We start from the raw sequence: 13,573 nt of genomic DNA on the forward strand, positions 1-13,573 counted from the left end.
ATAAAGTGATATGGCTGGATACAGTGCTTGTATTTCCACCCTTTGAGGCATCTTACAGTTGACAATAAATAAATCTGTTATATATCATACCATAAACAGCTAAATATTTCTTTTATTAAATGAGAAAAATAACTTGTTTTTAGGCTTGGATGCTAATCATATGGTCTATATGCATTGACTTTGAGTTACACCTGCATACAGCAGCTTTGAATTGGGTCATGTAAGTCCTCACAAAAAGTTAACCATTAATTTGTCAAGATACTGCACTGATGAGAGGCATAGAAGCCAAAGGACAGGTAAATGACATAATCCTGTTTTTCAAACAATGAAATTTTACTGCTGTACTTTTAAAAATGTATCATGTATGTTTCTGATGTATTTCAGCAGTGACCTTTGAAAATTATTTCATATCTAAGCAGACTTGTAGTTCTAGTGCAGGTGGTACATTTATGTTTACCACTTGGAAATTCAGTGATACTGGCTTGTGAAACAGTTGTGATAATTATTTGGCTTGTTTTCTATATCTGGAAGTGAATTAATCTTAATTTTTCTGTAGTTTCCTTCACTGTATGCCTTCATTGTAATAGTGTTGTACTTTTCTTACTTTCTAGCTTAAAGGCACTACTCTGACATGAATACATAAGCATATTTGGTGATCTGAAGCAATATGGTCTGTGTAAACAAAATATCTTTGCCTTGTAGTTCCTCCAATAAAAAAGTTTATTGGCTTCTACTGTGAAACAAACTTGGAATTTTATTTTTTTCTGTTGAAGTTATAGCATATATCACTACATGAAATAATTTTGTTATTTCACCTTCCTCTAATTATATCTAGAATATTTTTTTTTCAAGCAGGAAGCCATATCTTTCTGGCTCACTTTTTATTTTGCATTTATGGTTTTCTATTTATCATTGAACAATGAAATCCCATCATTTTTGTAATGTAGTTCCTGATCTAAAATTTTTAGGCTTTCGAGTCGGGACCTAGGATTTTAATCTGCATTTCTCTAATTCATCTGGCTCTAGAAATCTCCTCATCATGTCCTGTGTTTTCAGTGCTCACATGCTTTGCTGTGTAGCATTTCACATAAAAGCCTCTTTTTTATGAAGAAAATATTAAGGAATTGCCAGAATTAACACATGCTAGTTAATTTTCTGGTGTGTTTTAAGAAACATAACATAGGCTTCAAGGTATGTACTGAATTAATAAGACTGATGTTCTGATATTACAGGCACCAACTCCCTCTTAAGAAGGCACCTGGCACCAAATCGTCTGTGCAGCCCTTTGATTGCAAATAAAATAAAAGCACCTGAAAGTTACATTTATGTCTACTACATCATACATATATTTTTAGGTATGGTGGTGTGGCCAAGGCTTAGGTCTGTAGTGTTAGCTGTGACTGCATCAGCCAAGGAGCCAGGGTCCATAGCTGAAGTAAAAGCTTCTCTGTGTAAACCCCTCTGTGCTATTTCCTCTCTCCAGAGAAACAGATGTCACAGCAGCTGCGGTCCCTTTCTGACCCACAACTTTATAAATTGATCCTACTGCATGTATCACACCTGTTGGATCTGTTATTTTTTCGAGACCTTTCAAAACCGGTTATAGAAGAAAGTGATCTGTCTTGACTGATATGACTTCTGGCATTATGCAGTATTAAATAAAGTAGAAAAAATTTATCAAGTTACTTGATTCATTGTGAAAGCCTGGATGCATTTCTTCCTAATAAGTAGGCATCATGTTTGACACATAGAAAGCACTTACTCCCTTTCTAGCACTGCATCACATGCCTGTCCCTGCCTCCTTTGTTAACCTTAGTTTTTCTCCATGTTGCAGAGCTTAAACACAGGAAGTCAGTTATTAGGAATCCTAAATTTGCTGGTTTTCTGCCTTCAAGTTATTGCATTTGTCACTTTATGTCTCTGTCAGCTTTGAGGATGAGTAAAACCCCAAAAGTTAAATAAGCAGCATCAGTTCTTAGAAGAAAAATATTGTGGGGCCCAGTAATGGGAGGGTAAGACATGTAGTCTCCTGCTCTGCTTGAAAACTCCTGGTGTTATTTGAGACAAACTGTTAGTCCCAGTCACAGACAACCCTGTGATTAAATGAATTAGTGCTTGTAAATGGCACCTAAATTGTTGAGTGAGCACTTAGAAATTACTTAAAAATTGGACTGAGATTTCCACTTATCTGGTGAATTAGAGGTAAGAAATTCGTGTGAAAAGGTTGTGTAGATAATTGGAATGGCTTTGAAATCACAGCTGTTATAATGCATTAGGAAAGTATATACATCAGTGTGCATGCATGGACGTATCTGACAAATGAAGAACTTTGGCTTCAATTTCACGAACTGCATCAAAGCCCCAGAGTAAATACTTTGGTCAGCAGCCTTTCCTTCCTTATTACAGTCCTGTAAAATATTGACTTGTGCCATCTAATGCTGTCTTACCTATCCTATCCTGTAACTAGTATTAGTTTTGTCTTTTCATTTTTTGTACAATATAATGTTAAAACTTGCAGCAATACATTTATCTTCATGTGAGAGCAGTGAGCAAACACATCACTTGGCATACTATTCATCAGATCTTAATAACTTTGGTGGCACCTTACTGCCCTAATTTTGAGTTGAAGGAAAAATGAGCAGTTATGTAAAATTTCTAACAACTTCTTGCCTTTATCATTACATATATTCTCAAGTCTCAAGATTCATTCTTTACAGGGGAAATAGAAGAACCAGAGTAGTATTAATCAGTTGTATTGTATTTATTATTTCCTTTAATGAATGTAACGTCATGTGAATCTTTGAGCAAATAAGAGGATGCGCCAGACAACGGTCAGTCATTACACATAATGATAAATGAAAGCCAGCTGAATTCACGTGTTGCGTCTTTGATTACCCAGTGATAATTCTTGTAACGCATGTGAAGTCAAGATGACTTTCTTGGGCAGCAAGACAAAAGCATTTAATTTTCAACGTAGTGGAGGAACAGCAGACAAGACTACTGAGCTAACCACGGGTGGCAAGTGGTTAAAGTTCATCTGAAACCCACCATCATCGTCATAGAAAGGGCCCACTCTTAAGCTTCTGTGGCCAGGCTCTTTATGCCTTCAGGCTTTTTGTAAAAAAAAAATCTTACCAATCAGGTAAAATTCTTTTGCAATATGTGCAGTGTTTGCAGTTCATGTAATATGTTTGTTTGCTTATTGTTAAAGCTATAGTAGAATAATGTGTCCTCACTTTTGTGTTGTGTGCATGAGTGACTTATGCACTGGTTTGAATTAGATGTTGCATGCACTGTTTGTTGTACATTTGAGTCTGAACTACAAGGATGCATGTTCACTAGCATTTAATTAAACAAAATCCATTTATGACATGCAGCATCATGAAGTCACACCTCCCCATGCTAAGTAAAATATTACATTGCATGTTGTTTTAATAGCAGTAGGTCAGAGGACGGAAATACCTCATATCAGCAGTGGACCTAAATCCAAACTCTGATCTCAGTAACTACATTAACTCTGTTGGGATGAACAGCTTGAAAAATATTCCTCTCCAAATTTGAGGCTTGAACTTTATTCATAAAATTATGCCAATTCTTCTCCATTTATGCCAATATCCCTGGAGAAGAGATGGTAGAAATCCAAATGTTAGAGTTGTATTTGAGTCCAATGCTAAACAATATGAAACAGTTTAGTTGATGTAGTGTTTCACCTGGATCTGTGTTGTTTTCAGAAATTGTCAGCAAGCATCACTGAAAGAAAGGGTGGAAGACATTGAAAAGCAAGAATGTGTCTCCTGTGATTCTTGAAGGCTGATAGGTAATCTGTTATCTGCACTGAATTCTGCATTCAGTGTCTTCCTTAACATGCGGTCATGCTTAAAGGTGAGTGTGTTTTATCTCTGCCTTCTTCCACAAGAGCTCTGTCTGTGGGTGGTATTAGGAGATGGCAGGACACACAGACCATTTGCAGTTACAGGAAGAGATGGGCAGAGCTACTTGGGAGTCAAAGCTGTGGGAAGCATGAGGTGCTGGCTTGCTGCTTGGTTCACCAGGAAGCAGGAGTCTCAAAAGTGGATGGAGACATCCTTATAATTCATACAGCATACCTCTGAGTGGGACAATGACAGCTATAGTGCCTGATAGATTGAGAATAATTTACAATTGCTAGTTAAGTTGTTATTAGCACAGACATGTGGTAGAATATATTTTTGTATGCCTAAGACTGGAATCTTTCCTTTTCAATGTGGTAGTATTTGGAAATTGTTACCTAATATTTGGTATAATTTTACTAATACATGGTAATGCAAAGCCAGAATGAGAGCAATTAACTGAGCTCTCCCAGTCCATGTGCCTTTTTAAGAAAGCAAAGAGGCTCTTGGAGGATGGGGAAGGTAGAAAGTTGGAATCCAAATAGTCAGTGAAGCAGTTACAGATATCACTGTATCCTGAATTTTCAGAAAGATGGTGACTCCACATGGGTCTGCAGAAGCATGACCTGAAGCAGAGTGGTCTTAACACATTTTAAATGCAAATTACAGTACAAAGTTGACAACTGACAGAAATCTGGAAACCAAAACACTCTCAAGTTCTGCTAACAGCACCTGGCAGCTTGATTACACAAATAATTGGTGGCATGAGGAATTTGTCTGTTGTTCACATGATATGTCCAGTCACACCAGACAGTTCATCAACACTGAACAGTCCTTTTTGGCAAACACAGCCCAGATATTTATAAAGTGTCATCTGTCTTACACAGAGCTTTTGTAAGATACTTCTCCAAAGTCCTGCTTTGGACATGAAGTCAGGCATTAGAGAAAAATATTGTTAGACTAAATTTTTTCGCTCTACTTCTGTGAAGTTTCCTGTGTCTGCCTTTGAAATACCTGCTAATATCTACTCTTTGAGAGAAAATACTTTAGTAAATGAACTGAGGCTTAGCCCAGTTTGGAGATTACTATGATCCTGATTAAGCAACAGAAAACAATTTTAATTTCTCTCTCTATTTCTCTGACAAGGACTATGATAAGTAGCTAGAGACCAGGCTGAGTGGAAAAAATCCTGAAGGCCATAAAAGATGCTAAGGGACTGAGTATCTTTAAGTACCTTAAAGTACCTTTTTTTAGATGCTTTTGGTGTCATTGACTATATTCTTGACAGTTAGAGGGCTGTCTATAAGGAAGGTTTTGTAGCTGTACATTCAAAACCAAGGTTTCATGTACCCTTACTTTATGTTCATCAAAGCTCTGTAGGCATGAAGAGTTAAGAGATATAGTTAAGGTGTGCCAGTAGGATAAACAAGTTTCACTCTACATTTCTTAAATAAGACCACTGTTCAGAACTGTTGTGTTAGAAGAAATCATCAAGATCAGGTAGATTTCTATGTTCCTGATGAATGAGACTGGGTTTTCTGAAACTTACTTGCATGTTATGGAAGAAGGTATAAATTTTAAAGAAGTTGAGTCAAATATTCCTTAAAAAGTTAGGTCATCTGTAAATACTGAGAACAGAGCACTGAGCATACCAATAGAAAAAGAGTTTATTTGCCAGTGAAATCAAAAGAGTCCTTCAAACTGCATTGGTTTCTCTTAGGAGATTAATGGAAGTCTCACACTGAAAATGCAGGAGTATAAGAGTAACTATCATTAGATAGATTGATACTACGTATCTAATGACATGTGGTATTCAAAGCCAACCACCTGAGTGTATAAATTTATTCAGTAAAGCAACAATTAAGTTGGCCAGCTTCCTTTCATTTTCTGCTTTTAGATTTTCTACATGTGAGAAAACTCCATGTGAAGAAACAGAATGGGTAGCTGACAAAAAGAAAAAGAAGAGTCGTCTCCATGCTCTACAAGTGGCACCAGCTTGCACAATACATCTGCTTGATGTTACCTTATTCCACAAAAGTTTTCTTCCAGGTTTTCCATGAAGACAGGCTTCACTTTGGTCAGGATGGTAACAAATGGCATCGTTTGGTCTCTGCTCCAGTTTCTATGGGGATTTCCCCTCAGGGGTGCTGCTGCATGGCACTCTGGATGCGTGGCAGTAGGGGCATCTTCGCCACAGTTAGCCTCCCCTTTCTTTCCATACTGTTGATTCATTCTCCTTAGCTACTTCTTCAGCCTTGCATCCTCCAGACATGGTCAATCTGCTGTCAAACACTGGTTTAGTCTTTGGAGGTTGTCAATGTCCCCTGTGCTACTTCAGACAGCGCATGCTCATTTTGCCTGTTTTGCAAATGAACAAAAAGTATTTCAATTATTAAACAGACTTCTAAAAATGTATTTTTGGTCTCTGTTTCTTTTTTAATTATTATTATTTTTCAGGAGCAAGTTATTTTAAAATTTACTACAGACTTTGTTTTTCCTCAGCAAATACTGGTACAGTATTTGGTAATGATTAAAATTGACAGGAACTTAGTACTGTTAAGAAATAACTGTGAACCTTCTGAACAGTTCTTCCATTTAAAAAGTCAGTCTTTTGCTGTCTGTTTTTCAACCTGTGAAGTCCTAAACTTTTGAGGTGGGGAGAAGTAAACTTGGGAATTACAGGACACTAGAATATCTTTAAAATAGAGTATTAGTAGGTTTTAAATATTTTGAAACAAAACATTTCATACTAAAATGTAATCACATTTTCTCATCTCATTATTTGAGATGGTTTTACTTTTTTCAAATATGCTGAGAAAATCTGTGTTTTTTCTATGTGTATGTAATTTCCTTGAAATTTGAGTTCCAGAATTCTGGGGTTTAATCAATTAAATAACATTAATTAAGAACAGGAACAGCGCAAACAAAAAATGGAGAGTATTTTCATGTGATGATGTTTCATAGAGGAACACATTTGAACTTCCTGAGTGGACCACTTTTTATAACAGAATAAAATATCACTAAAGCTATGAACGATACCAGGGCATTAGCCTTATTAATGGAACTAAATGGCAATGCAATCTCAGAAAATTAATATCGGTGATTTTTTACTGAATGCACTTGAATGCTGAAATTATATTCAAAATACGCAACATGTTTTGTGCCAAGAAAATGACTCCACCGTATGACCATCTGCAAAGCAGAAAATACTCTTGGGCAGATTTGGAACTCAGCATGTGGTCCTTACTGCAGACAGCACAATAACTAATTTTACAAGAGATCAGCATAAATCTACACTGATTTTTATCTGAGCCTAGCTAATGAAGCAGGATGTGGCTTAGAAAGGTGTGATATCTGTCTATGTCAAATAATTTTCCTATTAGAAAGGAAACAAATGTAATCACATCCAGCTTTCCCAAACTGTGCAATATCTAACCAGATATATATGCAGATTTATACAGAACTTTTGGTTTTGCCTTCCTTAGGCAAGGGTTTCCATGCACAAGTCAGGTGATGGCATGCTCAGCCTGGTGGCAATACCTGTTCCTGGGCTTGATTTGTCTGTCAGGTGTTTGTGCTGCCGAGGCATTTCCAAATTTGATTTGCTAAAAAAAAATGGTTACATCTACCCCGTCCTTCCTAGCAGTGCAAGCTGAAAAGAAGTCTTCGGGCCATCCTTTCAACACCACTAGGCAATCTGGCTACCTGGTTGGAGAACTGTCACAGAATCATAGAATGGTTTGGGTTGGAGGGGACTGTAAAGACCATTCAGTTCCAATCCCCTGGCATAGGCAGGGATACCTGTCACTGGACCAGGTTGCTCGCAGTCCCATGCACCCTGGTCCTAAACACTTCCAGGGCTGGGGCACCCACAGTTTCTCTGGAAAACCTGTTCCAGTGCATCACATTCTTCACAGTGGAGAATTTCCTCCTAATATCTTGTCTCAACCTACCTTTTCAGTTTGAAGCCATTCCCATCGTCTTGTCACTAAATGCTCTTGTAGAAAGTCTCTCTTCACCTTTCTTGTAGGCTCCCTTCAGCTGCTGGAAGACAGCTGTTAGTTCACCCTAAAGCCTTCACTTCTCAAGGCTGAGGAATCCCAATTCTCTCAGCCTCTTATCATAGAAAAGGTGCTGGATTCCTGTAAGTGTCTTGATGACCCTTGGATAAAATGCATATTTAGTGCAGTGACAGATGTTTAGTCGTCCTTATTCTTCTTATTTTCTTCAAATACTGCTTTTAGACTCCTTTACTCCCACACAGGAAAAGTACTGTGCCTTCTGTTGCAGGCATGCAAAGAGTTGCTGCCAGGACACTCTGACCTTGATTACACAGAATTGCTCTATGAATATGTTTTCTGAAGTTCCCAGCATTTTCACTAAAAGCATTGTTAACTTGAAGCCTGCAGTTGCTTGAATAGATTTAGTATTCACAGAGGTTCAAAACCCATAGACTCCCAGTCTTCCCATAGCCTTTGGGAACACTGAGTTCTGTAAAACCAAGATATTTTACCAAAAGGAAGACAGATAGCAGGAAACTGAATTGTGCTTTTTTTATGGAGTGAGAGGATGTGTAGCCCGGTTGGGGTTTTTTTTGTTTATGGGGGGTTTTTTGGTTGGTTGGTTGGTTGATTGGTTGGTTGGTTGGTTGGTTTTCTTTGTTTATTAGAGGTTTTTTTAAAGCCTTCTCTGCTCTGCCAAGATAGGGCATGCAAGGAGTAGTCAAGGCTGCCTTGTGAAGCCTCGCCTTGGGTTTCAGCTTTTTCACCTAGTTATTTCCATTCCTATCTCAAGTGGCAGTCTTGATGAACAAGATCCTTGAATCAGATGAATCTATTGAGTAACACAATTAATGTCTGGTTACCAGGAGCTGGCAGGAGAGGTACTGCTACAATACCCTACCCTGTCCTAGAAGAAAAACAAAATTGCACACATTTTTTTGTTGGGTGCAGTGGCCTGAAAATCCCCTTGTCTTTCTCTAAGTTCTGTGCTGCCACTACAAAGAGAAGATGATGTGGGCAAATAGGAAGAGAAAGGAAATGATAGACTAATTTAATAACTAATCCCTCAAGTACATATCTCAGAAATCCAAGTCCTTTCTGTGAGAGGCAAAACCTACAAGGTATCTCAATGTACCAGCTGAACCACTGGAATAGACAAAGAGGTGACAAGTGTTGGTGATCTCTCTGTGAGAGCAGCTTGCAGTCAAAATGCCTGGGAAACTAAGACACACCTGGTGAAGCAAGAGGCACAGGTCTGAAAGGCTGAAGTGGGCTGGAGACTGCCACTGGCCTGAACTTCCCATTCTATTACCTCCAAAGGATTTGCTTCAGCAGAAGAGAGAGATGGGAAACCACAAGTTTTAGCTCAGTAGCCAGTGAGGATGACTCTGCAAAAGATGATGTCTGCTTGTTTTTCATGAGTAAAAGAAAAGCATTTTTAGTGAATTTTTCTTTTGAGAGGTGTATATTTACTTTTCCCGGGTTACATTTTCAGGAGTTATCCTTGTCTCAGTATTATGGTGATCACTGTCTGATGGTTGCTGTGCTTTGTTTCCAAGATGCATCAGACATGTTCTTTTAAACCAACTGCTTTTTACTTGCCCTGTAAGAAAATCTAGTCATTACTTTAACTAAAACACTTGTTTGGAGTAAAAAAATGTGATGAAGGTGGGAGCTAAATACAGGTGCTGAACCATGAAATGGTGTATTGTAGCTATAATGGTCTGAGTACATATGCAAGGCAAGGTTTGTAGTGGGAGGCAATTTTATTAGATAAACAGATGTAGGTGGAGGAAAAAAAGGCATAGAACAAGTTACTGAATAAACCACCTCTCCTCTAGACCTGAAGAAAAGATAGTGTGCTTGAAAGATTTTTTAACCATCTCTCACTATAAATCTCACACTTCTTCAGAATGGCAGGACTGTAAACCTGCTTTAAGGTGTGTTCCATTCCCCCAACCACCCATCTCCCCAAACCAATAAAATGTGATTCTTCCAGGTGATTCCAACTTCAAACTGGGTCCAAGCTAAAAGCACACAAGGCATGACTATAGATCAGTTACTGATTGCCACCTGATATAATCTGTCATGTTTGCTAAGCCATTACAAGTTGAATGCTGATATATGTGTATGGCATTGTTCTCCTGACGCACTTGTTGATCCTGTGCAGAGTTGGTATAGACAGCACATGGCATAAAGTTAATATCAATTATGCCTTTATCTAGAGGATGTTTCAAGGTTTTGATTATTTTGGCTGTTCTTTATCTTGTAGTTCATTGTTTCCCATCCTTTTGTTTTCTGGTTTGGTTGGTTGGTTGGTTTGCTTTTGAGTTTTGGGGGTTTTTGCTTAAAATATTTGTTATTTGCATGGTTTTGGCTCTAAATATAATCTGCTGTTAGTCTCAATACATATAAGAAATAGTTAAACAAGGTTGGGAATCACCTTTGCTTGCTTCTGTGAAACCATTCTGTCTTGCAGTGGGACGAGCCTATTAAAGTCTTGTACCTAGTGGTCAGAGGGAAGGCCTGTGTGTGTACAGGAGCAAATTCTAAACACTGACAGATTAACCATTCAGATTATAAATTGCTGGATACTGGAAGGAACTGTAAGATTTGTTTGGAGTGTATGATTTCAAGAGCTTTTGTGATGTAGAGTTACTCTTCTATGAAAGGGTAAAGATTCAAATCCATGTTGGACATGCATTTCTTTCAGTCAGCCTGAGTGTGATGGGAAGAATGAAGCAATGTTAAAAAACTGAAATAAAATATTGTTTCAGTCAATTATATTCCCTGTAATATAAATGTAAGGCCACTAATAAACTACTCAGACTGTATTGAAATAGTATAAATTGAAATGTACATCCCATGTACTGTATAGAATGTCCATATTACCAAGGGTTCTGATACTGTCTAAATCCTGGTGGTTTTGCTCTGACTGGAAAAGTGCATAATATAGTAGTAAGAAAAATAATGCTTTCTAACTCTCACACTAAAAGAAACATTTTTTTTGAAGAAGGTGTTAACAAATGTACAAAAGTGAGACCAGAAGGATGGTATTATGAGCAATATTCTAATTTACAGTGAGAAAAGGTCTTTTTAGTAGTGTGAGGAAACATTCTCTTTTTTAGAGGAAAGCTAACGGACCTGCTAACTATCTTCACTTGTGCACAGAAATACAGTTGAAACTGTTCTCTCCAGTGCATTTCAAGCGTAATGAAGAAACCCACACATTCTTTTGCCATAAAGCTTTTTTCTGTCTCTTCAGGGAAGCAATCAGTCGTGTTTGTGAAGCCATGCCTGGTGCCAAAAGAGCCTTCAAGAAACGAAAGGTATTTTTTTTTCTTGTAGTGCAGTTGACTGTATTTTCTCTGTACAGCACAGTGGAGACCAGGCACAGCAGGCAGGTGACTTTAAGGCAGCTTTGAGAATTGCAGTTGATTAATCATTTAGAGTATTGGCTGTTTTTACTCACTGTATGTTGTCACTTGCCCTTTTGGTCAGGAACTGCTTTTGTACGCATCTGGAAATATAAGTACATCTAGGATGAAGATTGTGCATTTATGTTTCTTCCATAGAAACCTCCTCCTTTTACTTTCTTTCTTTTGTAGATTGCAGGTGGAAGAGTTAAAACCAACAAATGGGATGCCTTTCCATAAAATGCATGAGTAAATTATGGAAATAGGTACTGGAAGATACAGCAGAGGTCCAAAACATACATAGTTTTGAAAGTGACTAGATTCGTTCTTGAAAGATAGATATTCTGATGACATTTAGAGTCTGGTTATCACTGATTTCTGGAAATGGAAAGAGCATATGAGGTGATCCTTTGTTCCCTCTGCTTTTTCCGTAAACACCTGTGGCTGATGCTCAGTGTCCAGTGCTGATGGTGAGTCCAGCGTGTACCTGACATCATTACTACCTTGCTTTTATTTTTATTTGTGTGCTGGGAGTTAGAATCTTCATACAGGAAGAGAAGGAAGCCTTGGCTCAGCTCCTGCACTGATGGCTCTCAACAGTCTCTTCCGGAGACCTGTGAGCAAAGCTGGGATGTGGTGCTATCTCCAAGGGAAGAAGCATAGAAAGTAGTTAATTATAGCCCTTGTGTGTGTTCTTGGGCAGAGGAGGAGACTGTGCAGGTGAAGGCCTGCTTCCCCAGCTGCTCCACCATCTAGGCAGAATCTCAGCAGAAAGGAATACCATGAAATGCCACTTGTTTGCAATAGAGAATCATACCCTGGTAAAATCAGTCATATGTGACGTGTCACAGTGTGATTGGAAATTGTGTCAGAAATTAGGCTATAGTTTCACCTCCACCAAATTTATCTCATTGGCATTTCATGGTTCTCTGGCATTTCATTTTAAATTTGAAAGTAAGGACAAAAGTATCTTTCTTCTTGGAAAGCATAATGACACAAAATGCAGGTGAAAAAATAAGTTAAACAGAGTTCCAAGCAACTAGTGAGACACCTTGCTGTATTACAGATGTAAAAGTAATGTTGCTTATAAGTTGTTGAAAAGAGCAACAGAATTTCAGATAAATATCAAAGACATGTGTCTTTTGCGGGTCTGCACATTCATCATGTTTCTCCCACTAGCGGCATATCAATTTGGTTGAGGTGGCATGTACTTCCTGAAGCCACATTTTCACACTTTACCTGCGCCAACACAGGGTTGGTAATCCTTAGGCATGACTCAGGAATCATGAAGGATTAAGGAAAGAGGAGATACAGAGTTACTCAAAAGAGTTTGTTCAAAAGAGAATTTAATGAAGTACTAGCTCTGTAACATGACAGGGTTGAAATAGTGCAGCACATGTTACATAGGAGCAGTATGTACGTAGAGTATTTTTAGTCAGTTAAACAGAAGGGAAAGAAGATTAAATTAAATATATGTAAACTTTCAGGACTGCAGAAGCTCAATTGTATCCAGACTGCTAGGAACAAAACCATCTAAACTTGCAGGCAGCTTAGGACAAGTGCAAAAATAGTGGCAGAAGAGCACCGTCTCCAGTCATTTTGTCTTTATATACTAATGACCAGCACGAATATTCACCAGTGCCAGTATAGCAAGTTAAAGGGGTTGGTCTGTGAGTGCTGGGCAGCCTTGTTTTTTACAGGCTGTGGTTACTTGAATGTGGCTGCTCTCACGCAGCTATGTGGTTCCCCATAGCTCTCAAAGGTGAGAAGTTTATGAATTTTGCTTTGACAGCATAATTTCTGTTGCTGCAAAACCTCCTAAGAGCTGGTGAAATGCCTATAAAAGTTATCAATACTATTACATCCCCTGTGTTACATTCATATACTTATCCTCTGATAATGTTTAGATCCATATTTTACGCCAGCATAAAGAGGTTTTATTTGTCTATATCTGGCTTTAACCTACTCTTAAGTCTACAAGTAAAGTCATAGAATGGTTAGGGGTTAGAAGGGACCTTTAGAGGTAATCCAGTCCATAATTCTCTGTGTCCCATTCTGTGAGCCTTCCATCAATATCACTGGAGTCCCACTTTCCATGTGGCAAGGGGGTAGAACAGTCAGTAGATGTAGAGCAAACAGTAAATTTCAAGAGTTGAAGCTATTTTTATAGAACAAGCACATTTTTGTTTTAAGATACTGACTGAAGGCATTCATCTTCATCTGCTTACTTGGTCCCTTGGTGATGATGACACTGGTGCTGTCTCACAAAACCCCTATTTTTTTCTTT

General features: G+C 38.2%; 1 protein-coding gene across 1 annotated transcript in view; it reads left to right on the forward strand.

The window, feature by feature from the left end:
- The window catches only part of SHC3 (SHC adaptor protein 3), a 51,358-nt gene that overhangs the window by 16,761 nt on the left and 21,024 nt on the right, over positions 1 to 13,573 (forward strand). The window contains exon 3 of the mRNA XM_058823585.1: positions 11,136 to 11,199. Within this exon, the coding sequence (XP_058679568.1) occupies positions 11,136 to 11,199 (64 nt within the window). The remainder of the gene's footprint in view (positions 1 to 11,135; positions 11,200 to 13,573) is intronic.

The sequence above is a fragment of the Ammospiza caudacuta genome, chromosome Z (assembly GCF_027887145.1).
Source record: "Ammospiza caudacuta isolate bAmmCau1 chromosome Z, bAmmCau1.pri, whole genome shotgun sequence".
Lineage (NCBI taxonomy): Eukaryota > Metazoa > Chordata > Aves > Passeriformes > Passerellidae > Ammospiza > Ammospiza caudacuta.